This window comes from Macaca nemestrina, chromosome 12, assembly GCF_043159975.1.
Source record: "Macaca nemestrina isolate mMacNem1 chromosome 12, mMacNem.hap1, whole genome shotgun sequence".
Lineage (NCBI taxonomy): Eukaryota > Metazoa > Chordata > Mammalia > Primates > Cercopithecidae > Macaca > Macaca nemestrina.
In genome coordinates this window covers 70,832,487-70,855,272 of record NC_092136.1, presented here as the reverse complement: position 1 = coordinate 70,855,272, position 22,786 = coordinate 70,832,487, and the positions used below count along the sequence as shown (strand labels likewise).

At 40.5% G+C, this 22,786-nt stretch overlaps 1 protein-coding gene across 4 annotated transcripts in view; it reads right to left on the bottom strand.

The window, feature by feature from the left end:
* The window catches only part of LOC105468934 (nucleoporin 98 and 96 precursor), a 131,326-nt gene that overhangs the window by 47,235 nt on the left and 61,305 nt on the right, over window positions 1-22,786 (bottom strand). For all 4 annotated transcript variants that reach the window (XM_071075207.1, XM_071075208.1, XM_071075209.1 and 1 more), the window contains exons 13-18: window positions 20,293-20,426; window positions 16,246-16,433; window positions 7,876-7,992; window positions 5,599-5,897; window positions 2,521-2,634; window positions 1,231-1,369 (exon numbers count right to left, since the gene is read on the bottom strand). In XM_071075207.1, the coding sequence (XP_070931308.1) occupies window positions 1,231-1,369; window positions 2,521-2,634; window positions 5,599-5,897; window positions 7,876-7,992; window positions 16,246-16,433; window positions 20,293-20,426 (991 nt within the window). The remainder of the gene's footprint in view (window positions 1-1,230; window positions 1,370-2,520; window positions 2,635-5,598; window positions 5,898-7,875; window positions 7,993-16,245; window positions 16,434-20,292; window positions 20,427-22,786) is intronic.

Below are 22,786 nucleotides of genomic sequence, written 5' to 3'. Positions count from 1 at the left end.
AATACAAAAATTAGCCGGGCATGGTGGTGCATCCCTGTGGTCACAGCTATTCAGGAGGCGAAGTGGGTGGATCACCTGAGGTCAGGAGTTTGAGACCAGCCTGGGCAACATGGTGAAACCCTGTTTCTACTAAAAATACAAATATTAGCTGCACATGGTGGCGGGCACCTATAATCCTAGCCACTCTGGAGGCTGAGGCAGGAAATCACTTGAACCCAGGAGGCAGAGGTTGCAGTGAGCTAAGACTGCACTCCAGCTTGGGCAAAAGAGTGAAACCCTGTCTCGAAAGAAGAAAGAAAGAAAAGAAAGAAAGAGGAGAAAGGGAAAAGAAAAGAAGGGGAAGGGGAAGAGGAAAGGGAAAGGAGGGGAAAGGAAAGGAAAAGGAAAACAAAAAAGGAAAGCAAAGCAGAGCACAGCACGGTAGAGCAAAGTAAAGCAAAGCAAAGGATCGATCGATCTGCTCAGATTTTCTATCTCTTCCTGATTCAGGGTTGGTAGGTTATAAAGATAAATGATTTTTAACTACAGACCTTTCACTTGACTAAAGAGATATTATATTAGAAGCTAGGCTCTCACACTAAAATAGAGAGTTAAGTATAGCCACAGCAGAAACAGAAATAAAGCAAAACACTATTAAAAAGAGTTTTTGAAATTAGCAGTTGGACCCAATAAAATCAGGGAGGCTGGGCACAGTGGCTCACACCTGTAATCCCAGCACTTTGGGAAGCCGAGGTGGGAGGATCACTTGAGGTCAGGAGCTCAAGACCAGCCTGGCCAACATGGTGAAACCCTGTCTCTACTGAAAATACAAAAATTAGCCAGGCATGGTGGTGGGCGCCTACAATCCCAGCTACTTGGGAGGCTGAGGTAGGAGAATCGCTTGAACCCGGGAGTTGGAGGTTGCAGTAAACTGATGTTATTCTGCTATACTACAGTCTGGGCAACAAGAGCGAAACTCCGTCTCAAAAAAAAAAAGAAATGAAATAAAATAAAATAAAATAGAATCCAAGGGATGTAAAAAAAAAAAAAATTAAAAAAATAAAATCAGGGAAAAGGAGTTCAAAATCATAACACAGCATTTCTTTGCCATTTATACTTTTAAGTCAGAGACAATATATGTACTCTACTAAGGAAAGCAAACTACAGAAGCATACATCTAAACACATTTATGTTGACAGAAAAAAAAACTATGATTTAGCTGATAATTTTCTGATATACATAAACTCTTACCTATTTAGCCCTTCACCCACAGGCGGTTTTTGGTTATCATCTAAGTAGACAATTACTTCTTTCCTTCGGATATGCACAATATCATCCAAATTTAGATTTGTCAAATTCACATCTCCTTCGAAATAGATTGAACCATAACCTATAAATCAGAGCAAATAGTTAAAAATTCATTCTGTATAAAGGCAAATACCTACTTTACAACTATAGTGATTAAACAATCACAAGGAGAAGACAGTTTTAAATATTAGTATTTTAAATCATCCAGCAATTCCTAGACTGGTAAGAATGGGGACTTAGGGAGTAACTTCAATTATGTTGTTACCTGATTTAACATCTGTATTTCTCTTTTCTTTTTTCTTTTTTTGGCGAGGTCTTGTTCTGTTGACCAGACTGGAGTGCAGTGGTCCTGGCTCACTGCAGCCTGAACCTCCTAAACTAAAGCAATCCTCCCACCTCAGCCTCCTAAGTAGCTGAGACTACAAGTACTTATCACCATGCCTGGCTAATTTTCTTTACTTTTTGGTAAAGGTGAGGTCTCACTATGTTGCCCAGGCTGGTCTGGAACTCCTGAGCTCAAGTGATCCTCTTACCTCGGCCTCCCAAAGCGCTAGGATTACAGGCGTGAGTCACTGCCACAGGCCTAACATCTGCATTTTTATAAAACTTCCATTAGCCTCAAAACAACCTTCTTAAATCTCTTCCCATCTATCTACAATGCTGTTACATAAACAAACCTTTGTACTTGACCTGGCATATGGCTTAAAATGCCTGAGCTCTTTTTAATACAATATAGCACAGTGACATTCCCTACAAGAAAATTATCAGTAATAACTTAATAACATGAAGTTGATGCTAAGTGTTACACATCTCTTGCCTACTATTCAATTTTCTCAGTAGTTCTTGGTATTTCCAGTATTTTCTTTAATTACAGAAGATTAAAATGACCCAAATAGTTACTAGCACCAAACAGGTATATCTAAGCCCAAAGAATATTATATGGCTCTGTGCTTCTCAGGAGGCTGAGGCAGGAGAAATGCTTGAGCCCAGCAGTTGAGATCTGCCAGGTAATGTAGCAAGAACCCATCTCAACAGAAAAAAAAAAAAAAAAAAAAATTTTACATGGTTCCAGTCTTTGTTGTTTTATTACTTATCAATAAAAGTATCTAAGATTCAGGCCAAGGTGGGCCCAAATGTAGGAAAACACAGATTCAGCTACCAAAAGCTTCCCCTAATTACAAAAATAAGGTGCAACTCTCTGGCTTAATCACTAAATGCTAAACTCACACTTACCTTTCCGACCAATAGTGAAGTCAGAGACAATGCACTCTCCTTTTTCATTGGTAATTTTAGCAAGGTCATCCATAGATGGAATAGTATAGTAACCAACCTTAGTGAGAACAATACCTGTGACAAAAAAAAAAAAAAAAAATAACAGAAAAAATAAATAAATAACCTGAAATAATCAGCAACTAAATCATCATATAAAGGTAAAATATATCGGAACGCACAATTTTTCCAAACTAATTTTCTACCAAACATGATTCCTAGGAGAAGGGGTGTGGGGGTGTGGGGGTGTTGGGGTGGGGGTGGGGGTGTGTGTGTGAAAAAAGCTTCATGGTCAAATAGGTTTGAAGAACATACATATGATACAACAAAGAGCCTAAATCTTACAGTAAATAGCCTATTAAACTCTGCTTAGCCTCGTGTTTTTCCAGACTTAACCACAGAACATTCTTTTCAAAGAATATCCATTAACATCCCAGACTGTAAAAGGTATCCCATAAAACACTCTGAGAAAGGCTTAATCCGCTTTTTCTTTTATTTGACACACAAGGATACCGAAACCTACGGTGGAAATAACTTGCGTTGGCTTAAAATGTAATTTAACAGTAGAAGAAGATACAAAACTCCAAACCCAGTACTTCTTGTTTCATTGCCTGTTTCCCATAAACCTCTTGTATCTTTCAAATTTACACTCCCAAATAGAAAGCTAAAAGAAAAATGAAAAATCCAGCCAGGCAAGGTGGCTCACGCCTGTAATCCAAGGACTTTGGGAGGCTGGGGTGAGTAGATGACTTGAGGTCAGGAGTCCAAGACAAGCCTGGCCAACATGGCAAAAATCTATTATCTACCAAAAATACAAAAATTAGCTGGGTGTGGTGGCACATGCTTGTAGTCCCAGCTACTCAAGAGACTGAAGCACAAAAGAATTGCTTAAACCCAGGAGGCAGAGGTTGCAGTGAACCAAGATAGTGCCACTGTACTACAGACTAGGTAAAAGAGCAAGACTGTCTCAAAAAAGTAAGTGATGGCTGGGCGCAGTGGCTCATGCCTGTAATCCCGGCAGTTTGAAAGCCGGAGGTAGGTGGATTTCCTGAGGTCAGGAGCTCGAGACCAGCCTGGCCAACATAGTGAAACCCTGTCTCTACTAAAAATACAAAAAATTAGCTGGGTGTGGTGGCAGTGGCCTGTAATCCCTGCTACTTGGGAGGCTGAGGCAGGAGAATCGCTTGAATCCGGGAGGCGGAGGATGCAGTGAGCCAAGATTGTGCCATTGCACTCCAGCCTGGGAAACAAGAGCGAAACTCTGGCTGAAAAAAACAAACAAACAAACAAACAAACAAACAAAAAAAAGTAAGTGATATTTGATGGCCAAAGGAAAAGAACTATTACGCCAGGTGCTGTGGTTCACGCCTGTAATCCCAACACTTTGGGAGGCCGAGGCAGGCGGATCACCTGAGGTCAGGAGTTTGAGACCTGCCTGGCCAACATGGTGAAACCCCGTCTCTACTAAAAATACAAAAATTAGCTGGGTGTGGTGGTGGGTGGTTGTAATCCCAGCTACTCGGGAGGTTGAGGAAGAAGAATCGCTTGAACCTAGGAGGCGAAGAATGCAGTGAGCTGAGGTCGCACCACTGCACTCCAGCCTGGGCAACAAAGAGCGAAACTCGGGAGGGAGGGAGGAGGGGAGGGAGGAAAGAAGAAAGGAAAAATTAAAATAGAAAAAAAAAAAAAACGAAATAAAAAAAAGCAGAGCACTGAAAAACTCAAGGAAAGTAGTGGAACAATGGTATGCTTGCTTGTTCTATTCACTCCTTGTCCTACTTGCAGTTAGATATAAGGCTAACTTGCTCTCTGAGAGAAAAGTATTTAGGCCAACATCAGATCAAATTCCAGTCTCCAGCAACACCCACTTGTATGCTTGCTTCTTGGAAGGGAACTCTAAATTGGGTGGCAGCAATAAGAAAACTAGAACTAATATAAAACTTCATGTTAAAAAGATATATAGTAGCATAATAAATTCATGTAGATATACATACACAAATACAGATTAAGCACCTGGATTTTTTTTTTTTCTTTTTTTTCAGGATCTTGTTCTGTCACCCAGGCTGGAGTGCAGTGGCATAATCATAGCTCACTGCAACCTTGACTCCTGGGTTCAAACAATCCCCCCACCTCAGCTTCTGTAGTAGCTGTGACTACAGGTACGTGCCACCACACCTGGCTAATTACTTTTAAATTATTTGTAGAGATCAGGTCTTGCTATGTTGCCCAGACTGATTTCAAACTTCTGGGTTCAAACAATCCTCCCACCTAAGCCTGCCAAAGTGCTGAGCCACCACACCCAGATACCTGGGATTCTTAATGTCAAAGTACAAAGTTTTTCCTTATGATACTAAGTGACCAAATATATATATAATGGCAATAAGAAAACTTAATATAAATTTTGCAGACACTTCAAGAATACCACAAAACTCCCAAAATGGGCTGGGCATGGTGGATCGTGTCCGTAATCCTAGCACTTTGGGAGGCCAAGATAGGAGGATCGCTTGAGCCCAGGAATTTGAGACCAGCCCGGGCAACATGGCAAAACAAAAGATGCAAAAATTAACAGGGTGTGGTATCATGTGCTTGTAGTCCCAGGTGCTTGGGTGGCTGAGATGAGAGGTCCTGATCCTTGGAGGTTGAGGTTGCAGTGAGCCAAGACTGCGACACTGCACTCCAGCCTGGGTGACAGAGTGATACTCTGTCTCAAGAAAAAACAAACAAAAAACAATAAGCAATCTACCTGAGTTTACAAAGCTAGGGAAAATATCAGGATAGTCTCTTTGGCTATAAAATTTGGGTTCTTTGGCTACACCAGAATAATTGAAGATGTATCAGTTTTAATACTCTAAGGTCCAAAGAGTATGCGAACTCGGAATCAACTGAAGCATAAAACTGTTTAAACATTTAAGCTCTCCTATGTGGGATCACATAAAATAATACTTAAAATGCCAAACAGCTGACTTCCATATGTTGAGTATCTGCAACAAGCAAATCATCTCAAATGACTGGTAAGAGATTAAACACCAATCTGAACCTGACCTGCCGGATGCATATGGTAAGAATTATTTTCTATTTCTTCTCGGTCATCTTGAAGTGACTCATCATGAAAAGAGGTTTCTTCACTGCTTCCTTCCAGCCCATTTCGCAAAGCAGCACGCATGTTTAATGCAACAATGGTATCATCCACACTGTTGCTGTTGTTGTGTTTATTTCCAGCACTTTCTGGGGTTTGAGGAATAGGTTTGGCAATAGGATTAGTATAAAAACGTGACACAAGGGAATCTTCATCTCCGTCCTGCTGGTGATTCTCATCAACAGGTTTGCTTAGGAAACTAAATCTGAAAAGGAAAAGAAATAATACTTTAACCTCTTGTAGTAGTAATAACAATGATAACAGCTAACTAATACTGAGCCTTTACTAAATGCCTGGCACTGTTCTGGATAGTTCCATGTATTAAAAATTCACTTAATACTTACTATAGCAGTACTGCGAAACAGATAATTACTGTCTCTATTGTATACTCTCCTTTGTGGAATCAAATAACTGGTTAATTTTAAGATTAAAAACAAAAAAAAAGTTAGATTTTTAAGATTACAATCAACAAAATGTTAGAAAATGCTTTGTAAATAATAATTTAAAAAAACACACTAGAATTTTATCCAAAAGAAAAAGAATAGGAGTGCAAAGGTGTCTATACAACGAGTTTCTTTTTTTTTTATTTTTCTTTTTCGTGATACAGCCCTCGGGAGGCCCTGAGAACATGTGCCAGCATATGAGGATTTTTACTGAAGCACTGTTTTGAGTAGAGGGATACCAGATAATCTAAACAACCACTAATAAGGAATTGGTCAAGTTATCTTACATTCACAATAATGACTTATGCAATCATTTAAAAAAGAAAAGACACATATATGCATACAGATAATGGAAAGGCATTTCTAACAAAATAAATGGAAATAAGCAGTTTACAGAACACATCTTTCATGCATAATCTTTTTTTTTTTTTTTTTTTGTGAGACAGAGTTTTCACTCTTGTCACCCAGGCTGGGTGCAATGGCGTGATCTCGGCTCACTGCAACCTCCACCTCCCAGGTTCAAGCGATTCTCCTGCCTCAGCCTCCCGAATAGCTGGGATTACAGGCATGCGCCACCATGCCTGGCTAATTTTGTATTTTTAGTAGAGATGGGGTTTCTCCGTGTTGGTCAGGCTGGTCTCAAACTCCCGACCTCAGGTGATCAGTCTGCCTCGGCCTCCCAAAGTGCTGGGATTACAGGTGTGAGCCACCGCGCCCGGCCCATGCATAATCTTTATATTATAAAATATATTTATAAAAAAAATAAATTTCGGCTGGGTGTGGTAGATCACGTTTGTAATCCCAGCACTTTGTGAGGCCGAGGTGGGTGGATCACCTGAGTCAGGAGTTCAAGAACAGCCTGACCAACATGATGAAACCCCATTTCTACTAAAAATACAAAAAAAAAAAAAAAAAAATTAGCCGGGAGTGGAGGTGCATGCCTGTAATCCCAGCTACTCAGCAGACTGAGGGAGGAGAATTGCTTAAACCTGGGAGGCAGAGGATGCAGTGAGCCGACATTGTGCCATTGCACTCCAGCCTGAGTAACAAGAGCAAAACTCCGCCTCAAAATAAATAAATAAATAAATTTCTAAAATGAAAGAACATATACCTAACTATTAAGAATCACTGTATAAGACTGGGCACGGTGGCTCACACATGTAATACTAACATTTTAGGAGACCAAAGCAGACAGATCACTTGAGGTCAGGAGTTCGAGACCATCCTTGGCTAACATTGTGAAACCCTGTCTCTACTGAAAATACAAAAATTAATCAGGCATGGTGGCAGGTGCCTGTATTTCCAGCTACATGGGAGGCTGAGGCAGGAGAATCGCCTGAGCATGGGAGGCTATCTTGGCTCATGCCACTGCACTCCAGCCTAGGCGACAGAGTGAGACTCCATCTCAAAAAAAAAAAAAAAAAAAGAAAGAAAGAAAATCATCAGACAAAATATTCCTTATTTTAAAGGGCTGAAGGGTGTCAAATACATGCTAACCCTGTCCAAAACAAGATACACAAATACCAAAATAGTTCTGAAGCACTGAATCAGAACTCCAATAATTTTAAGGTTTAATGAATTCAAAACACAAAAATATGATTTGATTTCTATGTGCTCATAAGCTGTAATACTTCTCTGCAATATTCACCAAACTTCAAAAATTTTCATAAACTCCTAAGAATGTCTTAAAAATGAGACTGACTCTCTACTAAGAACAACTCAAAACAGAATTCAGTGTACCTCTCTCCATTTTCTGGATATTCAGATGGTGAAGCTAGATTTTCTGAATCACGATTAACGGGAGAAAAGAGATTGCTATTATTAAGGTTCTTCAAAACCAACTTCTTAATGCTCTTCCTATAAACAAGAAACCAAAGAAAAAAGAAAAAAATTACTCAGGCATACAGATGTGTCCCAGACATCTTAAAAACTAGGGTCCAATGGTGCACTTTTGCTCAACTCTTGTACACCTAAGAATAACCTAACAAGTTTCATTTATAAACGCTTCCTAGGATTGTATAGCCAAAACACAAGGCATCAAATACACTGCACTATCGTCTTTAGAAGAATAAAGCTAAACACCTTCAAGTCACAGTGGAAAATCCCCTTGAAAACTGTCCTCCTCCCAGCCCCGAGCACCTTATCCAGACGCTTCGCTCACTCATCACACTATGTTTGTATTTCAATCATCTGTATACTCTCTAAATGCTCTCTCTCTTTTGGCAGTGCAAATGTATGGCGGTCTCACCACAGAACTCATTATGCTGTCTTGAATGAAAAAGGTAAATGGATATTTGCTGACTAAAAAGTTTTTTCTTTTTACTTTCCTCAGTTTGCCCAAAGAGAGAGATTTTTAAAAAACATGACAAGAAAGTATTGATGCAAAAAAATCCTGGATATCAAATGATGTAAATGATTGATCACAAACACCTAAAAAGTTCAGGTTTCTTTCTTTTTTCTTTTAGACAGAGTCTCGCTATGTCACCCAGGCTGGTGTGTAGTGGTACAATCACTGATTATGGCTCACTACAGCCTTGGCTTACTTCCCAGACTCAGGTGATTCTCCCACCTCAACTTCCAGAGTAGCTGGTGACTATAGGCGCCCACCACCATGCCTGGCCAATATTTTGTTGAAACAAGGTTTCGCCAGGTTGCCCAGGCTGGTCTAACTTAGCCTAATGTAAGAGCACTGTATTCGTTCACTACAGAGTACACACTCTTTTCAAGTACACATGGAACATTTACAAACTAACAATATACTGGGCCATTAAAGGAACTCTCAAATTTCTAAGAATTTCTATTGCTATCATCCTTTTTTACTTTTCATCTAGAAATTAATAAAAACATAAAAAACCAGAGTTGAACTAAAAGGAAAATTTACATATTTAAATGCATATATTTGAAAAAAGGAAAGCTGAAAATCAAAGCGGAAAAGAGAAAGGAACAAGATAAAGATTAAATATTAATAAAATATAATAAATTAAAAACTGATGAGGCCGGGCGCGGTGGCTCACGCCTGTAATCCCAGCACTTTGGGAGGCCGAGACGGGCGGATCACGAGGTCAGGAGATCGAGACCATCCTGGCTAACACGGTGAAACCCTGTCTCTACTAAAAAATACAAAAAACTAGCCGGGCGAGGTGGCGGGTGCCTGTAGTCCCAGCTACTCGGGAGGCTGAGGCAGGAGAATGGCATAAACCCGGGAGGCGGAGCTTGCAGTGAGCTGAGATCCGGCCACTGCACTCCAGCCTGGGCGACAGAGCAAGACTCCGTCTCAAAAAAAAACAAAAAAAAACAAAAAAAAAAACTGATGAAACAGGAAACAATCACAGGCGCGAGAACATCAGTAACGTCACAAGTTAGTTATTTGAAATTACCAGTAATATTGGGAGATCCCTGGTCAAACAGAAAAAGAGGAGGCACAATAAAAATCAATGTTAGGAATGAAAAAGTGAGTGTCCCTATAGATGCCACTGAGATTAAAAAAAAAAAAAAAAAGACAAGGGTATTTTTAAACAATTTTATGCCAATAAATTTGAAATTTTAGTTATTGAAATGAATATTATAAAACTATAACTTATCAAAAGTGACTCAAAATATAAAATAAAAAGCTGACTACTACTCTAACTCTTAAATACTTTTTTCCCAAATAGTCTTATAAATACTACTTCAGACCCATGTATCATTACCAGTACCAAACATCTGATGTTACCATCAGATTTTATTACCAACTTTTCTTTTTGAGACAGGCTGGAGTGCAGTGGTGGTATCATAGCTCACCGCAACCTTGAACTTCTGGGCTCCTGTGATGCTCCCACCTCAGCCTCCCAAATAGCTGGGACTATTGGCGTGTGCCATCATGTCTGGCTAATTTTTAAAAAAAATTTGTTTTCAGAGACAGGGTCTCATTTTGTTGCCAAGGTTGGTCTCACTGGCCTCTAGTGATCCTCCTGCTTTGGTCTCTCAAAGTGCTGAGATTACAGATGTGAGCCATTGTACCCAGCTAGAAATTATTACCTTATACAAACATCTCTAGAAAATAGAAAGAGGAAATACTCTCCAGTTTGTTCATGAGGTCAGCATAATCTTTATACCAACACAGGAAGACATCATCTCAAAAAAAAAGCCCCAGTGGCGAGCGAGGGGGGGGGCCGGGGGGGGGGGCAGTATGTGGAATTTAATGAACACAGAGGGCAAAACTCTTGAACAAAATTTTACAAAGTTAATCCTACAAGCAAGAAAGTTGCCAAACACTAATGAGGCATGTGGAAAGGACTTAGGAGCCAATCTGAAAGGGCTCCTTAATGGCCAAATATGAGACAATTTGAACATCACAGAAAACAATAACTGCAATGCACTGAAACATAGCAACTGGGGTTGGGGGTAGGAAGAGAGAGTAAATAAACATTTCAAATAAAGGTAGCATGGTGGATTGCGCTATAATTTCAGCATTTCAGGAGGCCAAGGTGGGAGGATTGTGTGAGCCCAGGAGTTCAAGACAAGCCTGGGTAACATAGTGAAACACCATCTCTACTAAAAAGTAGGAACATTACTCTACAAAAAAATTTTTTAAAAATCAGCCAGGGACAATGGCATGCACTTACAGTCCCAGCTACTCAGGAAACTGAGGTGGGAGGATCACTTGAAGCTAGGAGTTTGAGACCAGCCTGGGCAACACAGCAAGACCCTGTCTCTACAAAATAACAAAAATTAGCCAGGTGTGGTGGCACGCACCTGTAGTCCCAGCTACTCAGGAGGCCAAGTCAGAAGAATTCCTTGAGCCCAGGAATTCAAGGGTGCAGTGAGCTATGACAGCGCCACTGCACTCCAGCCAGGGTGACAGAGTAAGACCGTGTCTCAAAAACAAAAAAATAAACCAAAAATAGGGTCGTCAGAGTAGTCTTCATTGATGTGACATGTGAGTAAAGAGTGACGGGGTTCTGGCCAGGCACGGTGGCTCATGCTTGTAATCCCAGCACTTTGGGAAGCTGAGACGGGCGGTTCACCAGGTCAGGAGATCGAGACCATCCTGGCTAACGTGGTGAAACCCCGTCTCTACTAAAAACACAAAAAATTAGCCAGGCGTGGTGGTGGGTGTCTGTAGTTCCAGCTACTCGGGAGGCTGAGGCAGGAGAATGGCGTGAACCTGGGAGGCAGAGCTTGCAGTGAGCCAAGACTGCACCACTGCACTCCAGCCTGGGCAACAGAGCAAGACTCCATCTCAAAAAAAATAAATAAATAAAATAAAAAAGAGTGACAGGGTTAGCTAAATGGATATAAGAGGAGAAGTGTTTCAAAGGGAACAATTGGGGCAAAGGCCCAAATAAATAGCATGCCCATCCTGTCCTAATAAGAGCAAGGAAGCAGTAAGTTTAGAGTGGAGTAGGCAATGAAGAGAATGGTAGATGTGTTCAGAGCAGTAATGGGAAATCTTACCTTCGAGGACTTTTATACGCCAAAGTAAGCACTTTGGTCGCTATTTGAGTAAAAAAAAGTGAACCACTTCAGGGTTTTGAGCAGAAAAGGGAAATGATCTGACTTATGCTTCAAAATGACCACTGTCGTAGCAATGTTTAGAATCAGATGCAAAAAAGAGTAAAAACAGAAGAGTGGGGCTGGGTGCGGTGGCTCACGCCTGTAATTCCAGCACTTTGGGAGGCCGAGGTGGGCAGATCTTGAGGTCAGGAGATCAAGACTACCCTGGTTAACACAGTGAAACCCTGTCCCTACTGGAAAAAAAAAAAAATAAGCTGGGTGTGGTGGTGGGCGCTTGAAATCCCAGCTACTCGGAGAGCTGAGGCAGGAGGAGAATGGCGTGAACCCAGGAGGCGGAGCTTGCAGTGAGCCGAGATCGGGCCACTGCGCTGCGCTCCAGCCTGGGCGAGAAAGAGACTCCGTTTCAAAAATAAATAAATAAATAAATACATAAATAAAAATAAAAACAATAAAAACAGAAGAGTGTATCGTGGTAATTCAGGCAAGAGACAGTGGTGGCTTGCACTAGGGTAATAGCAATGAATGTGGTGAGAACTATACAGATTCTAAGTAATCTACAGGGTAGAACCAAGAGGATTTGCTGATAACTTAGATGAGGAATGTGTGACAAAGTCAAGGAAGATTCCAAAATTTCTGACCTGAGCAACTAGAATGACAGAAATGCAATCATCTGAGACAGGTTTTGGGTAGAACAGGTTTGAGAAAGAAGACATGGACATGTTAATTTTAAATAAATGTCTTTTAGACATCAAAGTGAAGATGTAGAGTAGGGTAAGATATAAGAATCTTGAGTTTGGGAAAGAGGTCTGGGCTGGAGATAAAAATTTGGGAATCATCAGACTGTAGATGATATTTAAAGCCATGAGAATAAATTGAAGCACTTTGGAAATAAGCATAGATAAAATGTGATCAACAACTGAGCCAAGGGTATTCTAATTTACAGATGGTGGAATGAACAGGAACCAGTAAAGGGGACTGAGAAGCAGCAACTAGTGAGGCAGGAAGAAAACTAGGAAACTGTGGGGTCCTGGAAGACAATTATGAAAGTGAATCAAGGAGGAGGGACAAGATCAACTGTGTAAAATGCTTCTGTTACATTAAGACTGTTGATAGGTAGTTGGGTGCGGTAGCTCATGCCTGTAATCCTAACACTTCGGGAGGCTGAGGCTTGAGCCCAGGAGTTGGAGACCACCCTGGGCAACAAAGACAGACCCCATATCTACAAAAAAAAAAAGAAAAAAAGAAAAAAATTAACTGGGCATGGTGGTGTGGGCCTGTGGTCTCAGCTATTTGGGAGCTGAGGTGGGAGGATCTCTTGAGCCCGGGGTTAAAGGTGCAGTGACGTGTGATTGCACCACTGCACTCCAGGCTGGGCAACGGCATGAGACTCTTGTCTCAAAAAAAAAAAAAGAAAAAAGATGACGTTTGACAGCAACACCACAGAAGTGAAGCCAAGGAGGTCAGGTGGTACTAACAGCAAAATACATGTCCTCCCACTCTAATCCTTTCTTTCTACTTGTGTGTCTGAAAATCCTAAGACCTGGTGAAACTGATCTCGAGCTACTGACCTGATGATAAGACTACTATAAACCTTTTTACCTACTCTGCGCAAAAACAGTGTATAAAATGCTAGGACAAGACCGGGCACGGTAGCTCACACCTGAAATCCCAGCACTTTGGGGGTCTGAGGTGGGTGAATTATCTGAGGTGAGGAGTTCAAGACCAGCCTGGCCAACACGGCGAAACCCCGTCTCTATACAAAAATTAGCTGGGTGTGGTGGCACGCGCCTGTAGTCCCAGCTACTTGGGAGGTTGAGGCAGGAGAATCACTTGAACCCAGTGAGCCGAGATCGTGCCACTGCACTCCAGCCTGCGTGACAGAGCAAGACTGTCTCAAAAATAAATAAAATGCTAGGACAGACATAAATAATACACAGTCCCTGCCTTCAAAATAATTTACTGATATTCTAAGAAACACATAAAATTTGACTTTCCACCTTTTGTGAAGCAGATTATCGTATTTTCTTTTTTGTTTGGAGGCCGAGTCTCACCCTGTCACCCAGGCTAGAGTCCGGGGATGCAATCCCAGCTCACTGCAACCTTGCCTCCCTAGTTCAAGCGGTTCTCCTGCCTCAGCCTCCCAAGCAGCTCGGATTACAGGCGCACGCAACTATGCCCAGCTAATTTTGTATATTCAGTAGAGATGGGGTTTCACCATGTTAGCCAGGCTGATCTTGAACTCCCGACCTCTGGTGATCTGCCCACCTTGGCCATCCAAAGTGCTGGGATTACAGGCGTGAGCCACCGCGCCCGGCTGGATTACCACGTTTTTAGGGAAAGAAAGTTGCATGTAATGTTTTTAACTTATTAACCTTCATAGACAAAGAATTGGGAGTGAAAAAAATTGTTTGTTCTCCAAAGCTTACAAAATGTTCCACCCAAAAAACCCACCTCTTTTTTTCTGACTAGAAAAGTACTTGTTAAAAAAGCCTGTGTGTGTGTGTGTGTATCTAGAAAAATAACCAAGAAATGACATGCCATGACATTCTCTCTCCTGATGTTAATGTTAATAGTCTGATTTTTAATTTTCCTCAGGTTTTTGTTCCATGCATGTATCAACACTTTGAGGTATATTTGCTCTAAAGCATCATTTAAGTGTAGTTTTCTGTGTTTACCAATGACTTTTCTACATACTCTTCTGTATTTTTTCTGTGTAATTATTTTTGGTTCTATATTTGTATAAAATTATAACGTATTAAAAAAAAATACGGCCGGGCGTGGTGGCTCAAGCCTGTAATCCCAGCACTTTGGGAGGCCGAGACGGGCGGATCACGAGGTCAGGAGATCGAGACCATCCTGGCTAACACGGTGAAACCCCGTCTCTACTAAAAATACAAGAAAATTAGCCGGGCGAGGTGGCGGGCGCCTGTAGTCCCAGCTACTCGGGAGGCTGAGGCAGGAGAATGGCGTGAACCCGGGAGGCGGAGCTTGCAGTGAGCTGAGATAGCGCCACTGCACTCCAGCCTGGGGCACAGAGCAAGACTCCGTCTCAAAAAAAATAAATAAATAAAAATAAAAAATAAAAATAAAAATAAAAAATACACTGGGCACGGTGGCTCACACCTAGCACTTTGGGAGGCCGAGGTGGGGGGATCACCTAAAGTCAGGAGTTCGAGACCAGCCTGACAAACATGGAGAAACCCTCTCTACTAAAAATACAAAAAAAAAAATTAGCCAGGCATGGTGGCGCATGCCTGTAATCTCAGCTACTCGGGAGGCTGATACAGGAGAATCACTTGAACCCGGAAGGGAGAGGTTGCGGTGAGCCAAGATCGTGCCATTGTACTCAAACATGGGCAATAACAACAAAACTCCATCTCAAAAAACAAACAAACAATAAAAGCCAGATTCTTCTTAATCTATTTGACCATTGTGAGTTGTAAGAAAAAAGAAAAAGTAGTCTTAGCACAGTGGCTCACACCTGTAATCCCGGCAATTTGGGAGGCCAAGGTGGGAGGACTGCTTGACACCAGTTTGAGACCAGCCTAGGCAACATACGCAAGACACCATCTCTAGAAAAAAATTTTTTTTCAAGTAGCCAGGCCTGGTGGTGCATACCTGTAGTCCTAGCTACTTGGGAGGCTCATGTGGGAGGACTGCTTGAGCCCAGTAAGCCATGATCATGCCACTTTATTCTAGCTTGGGCAAAAAAGAGGACCCTGTCTCTTAAAAAAAAAAAAAGGAAAGAAAAAAAAAACATAAAACATGGCCAGATGTGGTGGCTCACACCTCTAATTCCCAACACTTTTGGGAGGCTGAGACGGCTGGATCACTTGAGCCCACGAGTTCAACACCAGACTGAACAACATAGGAAGATCCTATTTCTACAAAAATAAAAAAATTAGCTAGCCATGGTGGCACAAGCCTATAGTTCCAGTTACGTGGGAGGCTGAGGTGGAAGGATCACTTGAGCTGTGGAGGCTGAGGCTGCAGTCACTGCATTCCAGCCTGGGAGACCTGAACTTTTAAAAACAACAATAACAAAAAAACCCTAATTATTCAAAACCAAAACAAAATCATGAATATGTAAAATAAGAAGCATATTTATCAAAATATTTTTATGCTAACTATGAGTTATCCCCGGGAATGATAGGGGAACTCTTATTCTTCTGTGATGTTCTGTATTTTTCAAATTATAAAAAAGTGGACTGGCTGGGCACAGTGGCTCAGCACTATAATCCCAGCACTTTGGGAGGCCAGCCGGCAGATCACATGAGGTCAGGGTTTCAAGACCAGCCTGGCCAACACGGTGAAACCCCGCTTCTACTAAAAATACAAAATTAGCCAGGCGTGATGGCACACGCCTGTAATCCCAGCTACTCAGGAGGCTGAGGCAGGAAAATCATTTGAACCTAGGAGCCAAAGGTTGCAGTAAGCAAAGATCATGCCATTGCACTCCAGCCTGGGAGAGAGTAAGACTGTCTCAAAAACAAAAACAAACAAAGTGGACTGTATTACATCTGTAATATATTTAAATAAATAATTGTATATTGTTTCATACTTAGTTTATATCAGTATTTCATACTTAATTTCTGTTAACAAAAATAAACTCACTTGGGCATGAATGCTCCATTGGCTAGGGATGGTTCATCGTCATCCAGCCCATCAAAAAGATGTGACTTCGCTGTGCCTGTTGTTTGTAAAGCCTTTGGCCGGACTCTAGTGGCAGGGCGGGGCGTCAATTTATAATGAGTAGGTGTAGTAAGAGCCTTCTGGGCTGCTGGATTTGTTGGTTTCAATCTCTGAAAAACAAAAGCACCAAGGAAATTTTTACTTTACTTTAAATGTATTGCACTGGCCTTAAAAATCACAAGACCAGATTTCAACCCTCATCTTTGCCATTCACTTGCTCCCATAAAACAAGGATGTTAACACCTAACTTTGTACATGTTGAGTATCGCTCATCCAAAATGCTTGGGACTAGAAGTATTTTGGATTTTTTTGTATTTTGAAATATTTGCATTACACTTACCAGTTGAGTATCCCAAATGTGAAAATCCAAAATGTCCCAATGAGCATTTCCTTTGAATGTCACGTCAGTGCTCAAAGTTTTGGATTTTGGAGCATTTTGGATTTAGGATGCACTATCTGTATGTATGTGTGAATACTAATACAACTGTCTTTATCGTTCTAGAATTGATTTGTACTCATCTTTCCAGCCCCTAATTAAAATGATTTGTCTGACATTTAAAAAAATCTAATCAAGATAATGAATCTGTTAGCCAGACAGTGGTGGTGTGCACCTGTAATCCCAGCTACTGGGGAGGCTGAGGCATGGGAATCGCTTGAACCCAGGAGGTGGAGGTTGCAGTAAGCTGAGATCACACCACTGCACTCCAGCCTGGGTGACAGAGCGAGATTCTTTCTCCAAAAAAACCAAAGATAACGAATCTGAAAAAAGTTTTGTAAATTAAAATGTACTAATACAACATATTAATATTCTCTTCGTTCTATAGTTCATCTTGCAATTATTCTGCTTTGAAAAACAGTATGTTCATTTGATGAAAACACGGTATCAAAAAAATCCTAAGCCACAGTCATTACTTTTCAAGTAAACCAAAAATCTTATGTTTCAAGAAAAACTGAGACTCTGTCATGAATTAATATTCAACTTCTGTGAAATCCAAATCGCTCTGGGAAAAAAAGGACAGATACTAGCTTGTATTTATTCATCTTTTAGTAAACATTAATAATTAAACATTAAGTCAAACTCTGGGTACCAGAAATAAAAATAAAGTTACTTCCTCTGATTACTGAGGAAACTACAAGTTAGTGGAGGACACACAACTAAATTTCAGGGTGCTTCAAATGGCATCTCTACAATATCATACAGCATCCTGAGGATGTTCTACATTTGTTTTCCTAACAGTATAAATGAGATTACATAACCACTTCAAATAACAATGTCTAGCATATCTCCCCTGTCACAATGTATTCTTCTCTTCCCAGTGCAAGCTGTTTACACTTAACAATGAATCTTTGTTATTCCCAGATTGTTGTGATCTTTCACAATTCTGTCTTTGTTTGGAATGCTTGACCTAGACTTGCCAAGTCCTACATACCCATACAAAAAAGTTAAATGTTCCTCTTCTGAAAACAAAGCCTTATCAAATTCATCCAAGCATCTATGATCTTTTCACTATTATATTTTAAATTTTATCTTAAAACTCATGTGACATAGAATTCACCATTTTAACGCATCTACTTCAATAGTTTTTAATATATTTACAAGGTTGTGCAATCATCACCACTATTTGATTCCTGAAAACTTTGATGACTTCAAAAAGAAACTCAGTTCCTCTCAATTTCTTCCCTTTTCCTTTGCAACTATGAATCTGCTTTCTTTCTCTATGGATTTGCCTATTCTGGGTATAGCATATAAATCAAATCATGTGACTTTTTGTGTCTGGCTCCTTTCACTTAACATTTTCTTTCTTTTTGTTTTGAGATGGAGTTTCCCTCTTGTTGTCCGGGCTGGAGTGCAATGGTGCAATCTCGGCTCACTGCAATCTCCACCTCCCAGGTTCAAGTGATTCTCCTGCCTCAGCCTCACAAGTAGCTGGGATTATGGGCATGTGCCACCATGCCTGGCTAATTTTGTATTTTTCTTTTTAGTAGAGATGGGGCTTCACCATGTTAGTCAGGCTGGTCTCGAACTCCTGACCTCAGGTGATCTGCCCACCTCAGCCTCCCAAAGTGCTGGGATTAAAGACATGAGCTACCATGCCCATCGTGCCCGGCCTTCACTTATGTTTTCAAGGTTCATTTATGTTATAACATGTATCAGTACTTTACTCCTATTTGTGGCTGAATATTCCATCATATAGATATAAAACATTTTGTTTATCCATTCGTCATTGACAGACATTCTTTTTTTTTTCTCTGTCGCCCAGGCTGGAGTACTGTGGCTGGATCTCAGCTCACTGCAAGCTCCGCCTCCCGGGTTCACGCCATTCTCCTGCCTCAGCCTCCCGAGTAGCTGGGACTACAGGCGCCCGCCACCTCGCCCGGCTAGTTTTTTGTATTTTTTAGTAGAGACGGGGTTTCACCGTGTTAGCCAGGATGGTCTCGATCTCCTGACCTTGTGATCCGCCCGTCTCGGCCTCCCAAAGTGCTGGCATTACAGGCTTGAGCCACCGCGCCCGGCCCACAGAGACTCTTCTATTATCACATATACTCTACTGAACCAGTGTAAATTTAAGTGCTTGTCTGTCTGATCTTTGTCACTGGTTAGCAACCTTAATAAATTCTTGTTTATTTTCATTTTGTATCCTCAGCACTTAACAACACAATGCCTTACACATATTCAGCCACCTAAAATTAGGCTGCATAAATAATTTTCGTCTAATCATTTACATGTCACTTTAAAAGGTACTTTCATATTCTTATCTTGCTTCTCATATCTAGTTTACAGGATAAAATTTAAGAACATAGTAAGATCCCATTTCTTTTTTTTGAAACAAAGTTTTGCTCTTGTTGCCCAGGCTGGAGTGCAATGGCACAATCTTGGCTCACTGCAACCTCTGCCTCCCAGGTTCAAGCAATTATCCCACCTCCCAAGTAGCTGTGATTACAGGTGCCCACCACCATGCCCAGATAATTTTTGCGTATTTAGTAGAGACGGGGTTTCACCGTGTTGACCAGGCTGGTCTAGAACTTCTGAACTCAGGGGATCCACCCGCCTCAGACTCCCAAAGAGCTGGGATTACAGGCATGAGCCACGGCGCTGGGTAGATCCCATTTCTTAAAAAAAAAAAACAAACAAACCAAAAACCAAAAAAAACAAAACAAAACAAAAAAACAGAAAATAAAAAGCTGAGGGATACATGTAATGATATAAGTGATAGAAAAATAGTTTCTGTATATTGAGCAATTTACTATGATCCTGGTGTGCATTATCTCATTTGGCTCTCAACATTGAACACTATTACTGTCCCCATTTTACAGAAGAAACGAATTTACGGAGGCAAAATGACTTTCTCATTTTCCAATGTCTCACAGATGATTAGTGGTAAAACAAGGATCAAACAGACCAAAGACTACACTTTTAACACCATGTGAGTAAAAGATCATGTTTTTACACTAGAGTTTTAAGAGATTAAACACAAAGCTATGTAAAAATCAAGAGGTTAAGATTTTGGTTATGCCACTTAAGAGCATTATGATTTGAGGAAAGTCAGCCTCTCTAAGCCTTAGTTTGCTTATTTATAAAATGACAATAGGGCTGGGCATGGTGTCTTATACCTGTAATCCCAGCATGTTGGGAGACTGAGGCAGGAGGTTTGCTTCTAGGAGTTCGACACCAGCAAGACATCATCTTAGAAAGAAAAAAACTTAAAATTGTTTTAATTAAAAATGAGAATATTAATATCTGCCTTATTTCAGGGCCTGATCTTCAGTGTAGTGGTCACTTCACTGTTACAACACCGTCCAGATACAGCAAAAATAATTTACCCCCGGCTGAGTGAAATAATGTCTTAAAAAATTAATTATGCCTAGCTTTGCTTAATCCCTTAATATATACATGCAAAAAATTACATTCTGCACATTCAGTTTCTCTTTCTTTGATACGATATTTTGCAGAAGTATCCTTAAATTTACCTCTTCCTTCTTCTTAGGGTCTGACATGGGATTCCGGAAGAGAGGAGAGTCTCCAAAAGGTGAGTATGTTAGACTATTGATGTGCTGCTGGAGAACAGCCTGCTGGGCAGCAGAAGCATTTGGATCTGTCAAAGCTTTTTTAAAAAAAAGAAAACAAAATTATATATAAATGCAAGGATACGATGCACTTATAACACAGAGCTCAGTATTCTTTTTGAAGAAATGGTCTTCAAAATGTTCAGATCAATGGTATCATTGGGGCAGAATGTGTGTAGAGCAAACTGTAAAGAAAATCAAGAATCAAATAAGCTAATAGGTCAAATTTAGGAAGAGGTATTTCATAAGATACAGTACTCACATAAATTCACTTACACAGTGTTCACTGTCACTACTAATCAAAGGAAGGAAAATTTAAACCCTGATGAAATATTTTATGCATACCTATCACTGAAATAGCTGCATAAAAAGCCATAGTCTTTGACTTCTAGAGACATATAGACGGGTTTGTCTAAAGGCAATACTATGACAGTATACAGGGCAAGTACTGTGTGTGTGTGCGCGCACGTGTGTGCATGCGTGTGTATGTGTATGTAATTGTCTAAAGGAAATAATATGACAATATACAACAGGGCAAGTACTGTGTGTGTGTGCGCGCGCGCGCGCGCACACACACACCCCCCCAGGCTGGAGTGTAGCGGCATGATTTTGGCTTGCTGCAACCTCTGCCTCTGGGCTCCAGTGATCCTCTAACCTCAGACTCCCGAGTAGCTGGGACTACAGGGGTGAGTCACCATGCCAACAACAGCTAATTTTCTCTGTGTGTGGGGGGGGGGGCGGGGGGGGGGCGGGTGTGGGTTTTTTTTTAAGAGATGAGGTTTTGCTGTGTTGCCTTGGCTAGTCTTGAACTCCTGAACTTGAGCTATCTGCCCACCTTGGCCTCCCAAAATGCTGGGATTACAGGCGTCAGCCACCACACCTGGCCTCTATTTTTTAACCTCATACTTTTAATCATGAAAATTTAACTCAAGGACTTAATTAAACTAGAAAGAAAATAAAAAAAAAAATTCCTAAGCATTCAGTGCATATTACATATAACAGTCAAGATATGGAAACAACCTATGTATCCAATATTAATAGTTGTAGGCTGGGTGCGGTAGCTCACGTTTGTAATCCCTGCACTTTGGGAGGCCGTGGCGAGCAGATCACCTGAGGTCAGGAGTTCGAGACCAACCTGGCCAATACAGGGAAACCCCACCTCTACTAAAAACACAAAAAATTAGCTGGGCATGGGGGTGCACACCTATAATCCCAGCTGGAACCCAGGAAGTGGAGGTTGCAGTGAGCCGAGATTGCGCCACTGCACTCCAGCCTGGGTGAAAGAGCGAGACTCTGTCTCAAACAAACAAAAAAAGTTGTAAACATCATGACACATCATCATAGGTTATGTAGTTATTAAAAATAATAATTACCTTTGATTCATTAAGTAAAATTTCCAGAATAAAAATATTATGTACATTAAGGCTACAGAGGAAGGCAGCATACAAAAAAAAAATGTGGTTTCCCCCGCCCCCCAATCCAGGTGTCTTCCTGAAGAAAACGGTTAGGTTATCCTTCTAAGTTTATTATTTACATTTATTTAACATTCAAATAATATAAACTGAAAGAAAAAAGAAATCACTAAGTCTAATTTTCTCTCAAAGTATAAGAACTTCTGTTATCAATTGCAGAGAATGTAGGGAACAGACATAAGTAACAAAGAAGACTATTCACCATCTACCATTGTAACAAGTAAAACAATAAGAAAAAAGCAAAACCACTACAGTATACCCCGACTGAAGGAGAAATCTTTTTTCAAGATAAAAATCTCTTTCCAAAAATACTGCTCAAAACTCAAATCATACTAAAGTCATTTTACAGGCAAAAATGCTACCTTTTTCCCTTATAAACATTTACAAATAAAGTTACTGCCAAAATATAATACAATAATCCACAGTAAAGGAGTGACATAAAACATTCTGAAAAGTCTCACAAGGTTGTAGGGAGTGGGGAGAGGCAGTATGGAGAACAAAAGCAGTTAAAAAACAAAACAAAACAAAAAAAACAAAACAAAAAAACCCAGAATGGGCTGCTATAGCTAAATTAATGAAAACGAAGTATATCCACCTTAGTCAAAGGTTTCTTAAAATTGATGTATTCAATAAATACTAAAATACCGTAAGTTCATGTTGATATCTAATAAGACAGGACAAGTTTGCTCAGGATTTCAAACCAAGAGATGTCAATTTTAAGAGCACAAAGTAAATCATCTATATTGAGAAAGTTCCTAAATCCAATTTAAGACCAAAAAATAAAGAAAAGCATTTTTTTAGGGGTACACAGTACTACAGATTAACAGCATACTGTTATTTTGGGGACTATGCAAGCAGACTCAAGAAACATTTTATAGAACTGCAAACCTCACTGGTCATTTTGTTACTGGACAGGCAATTACTCA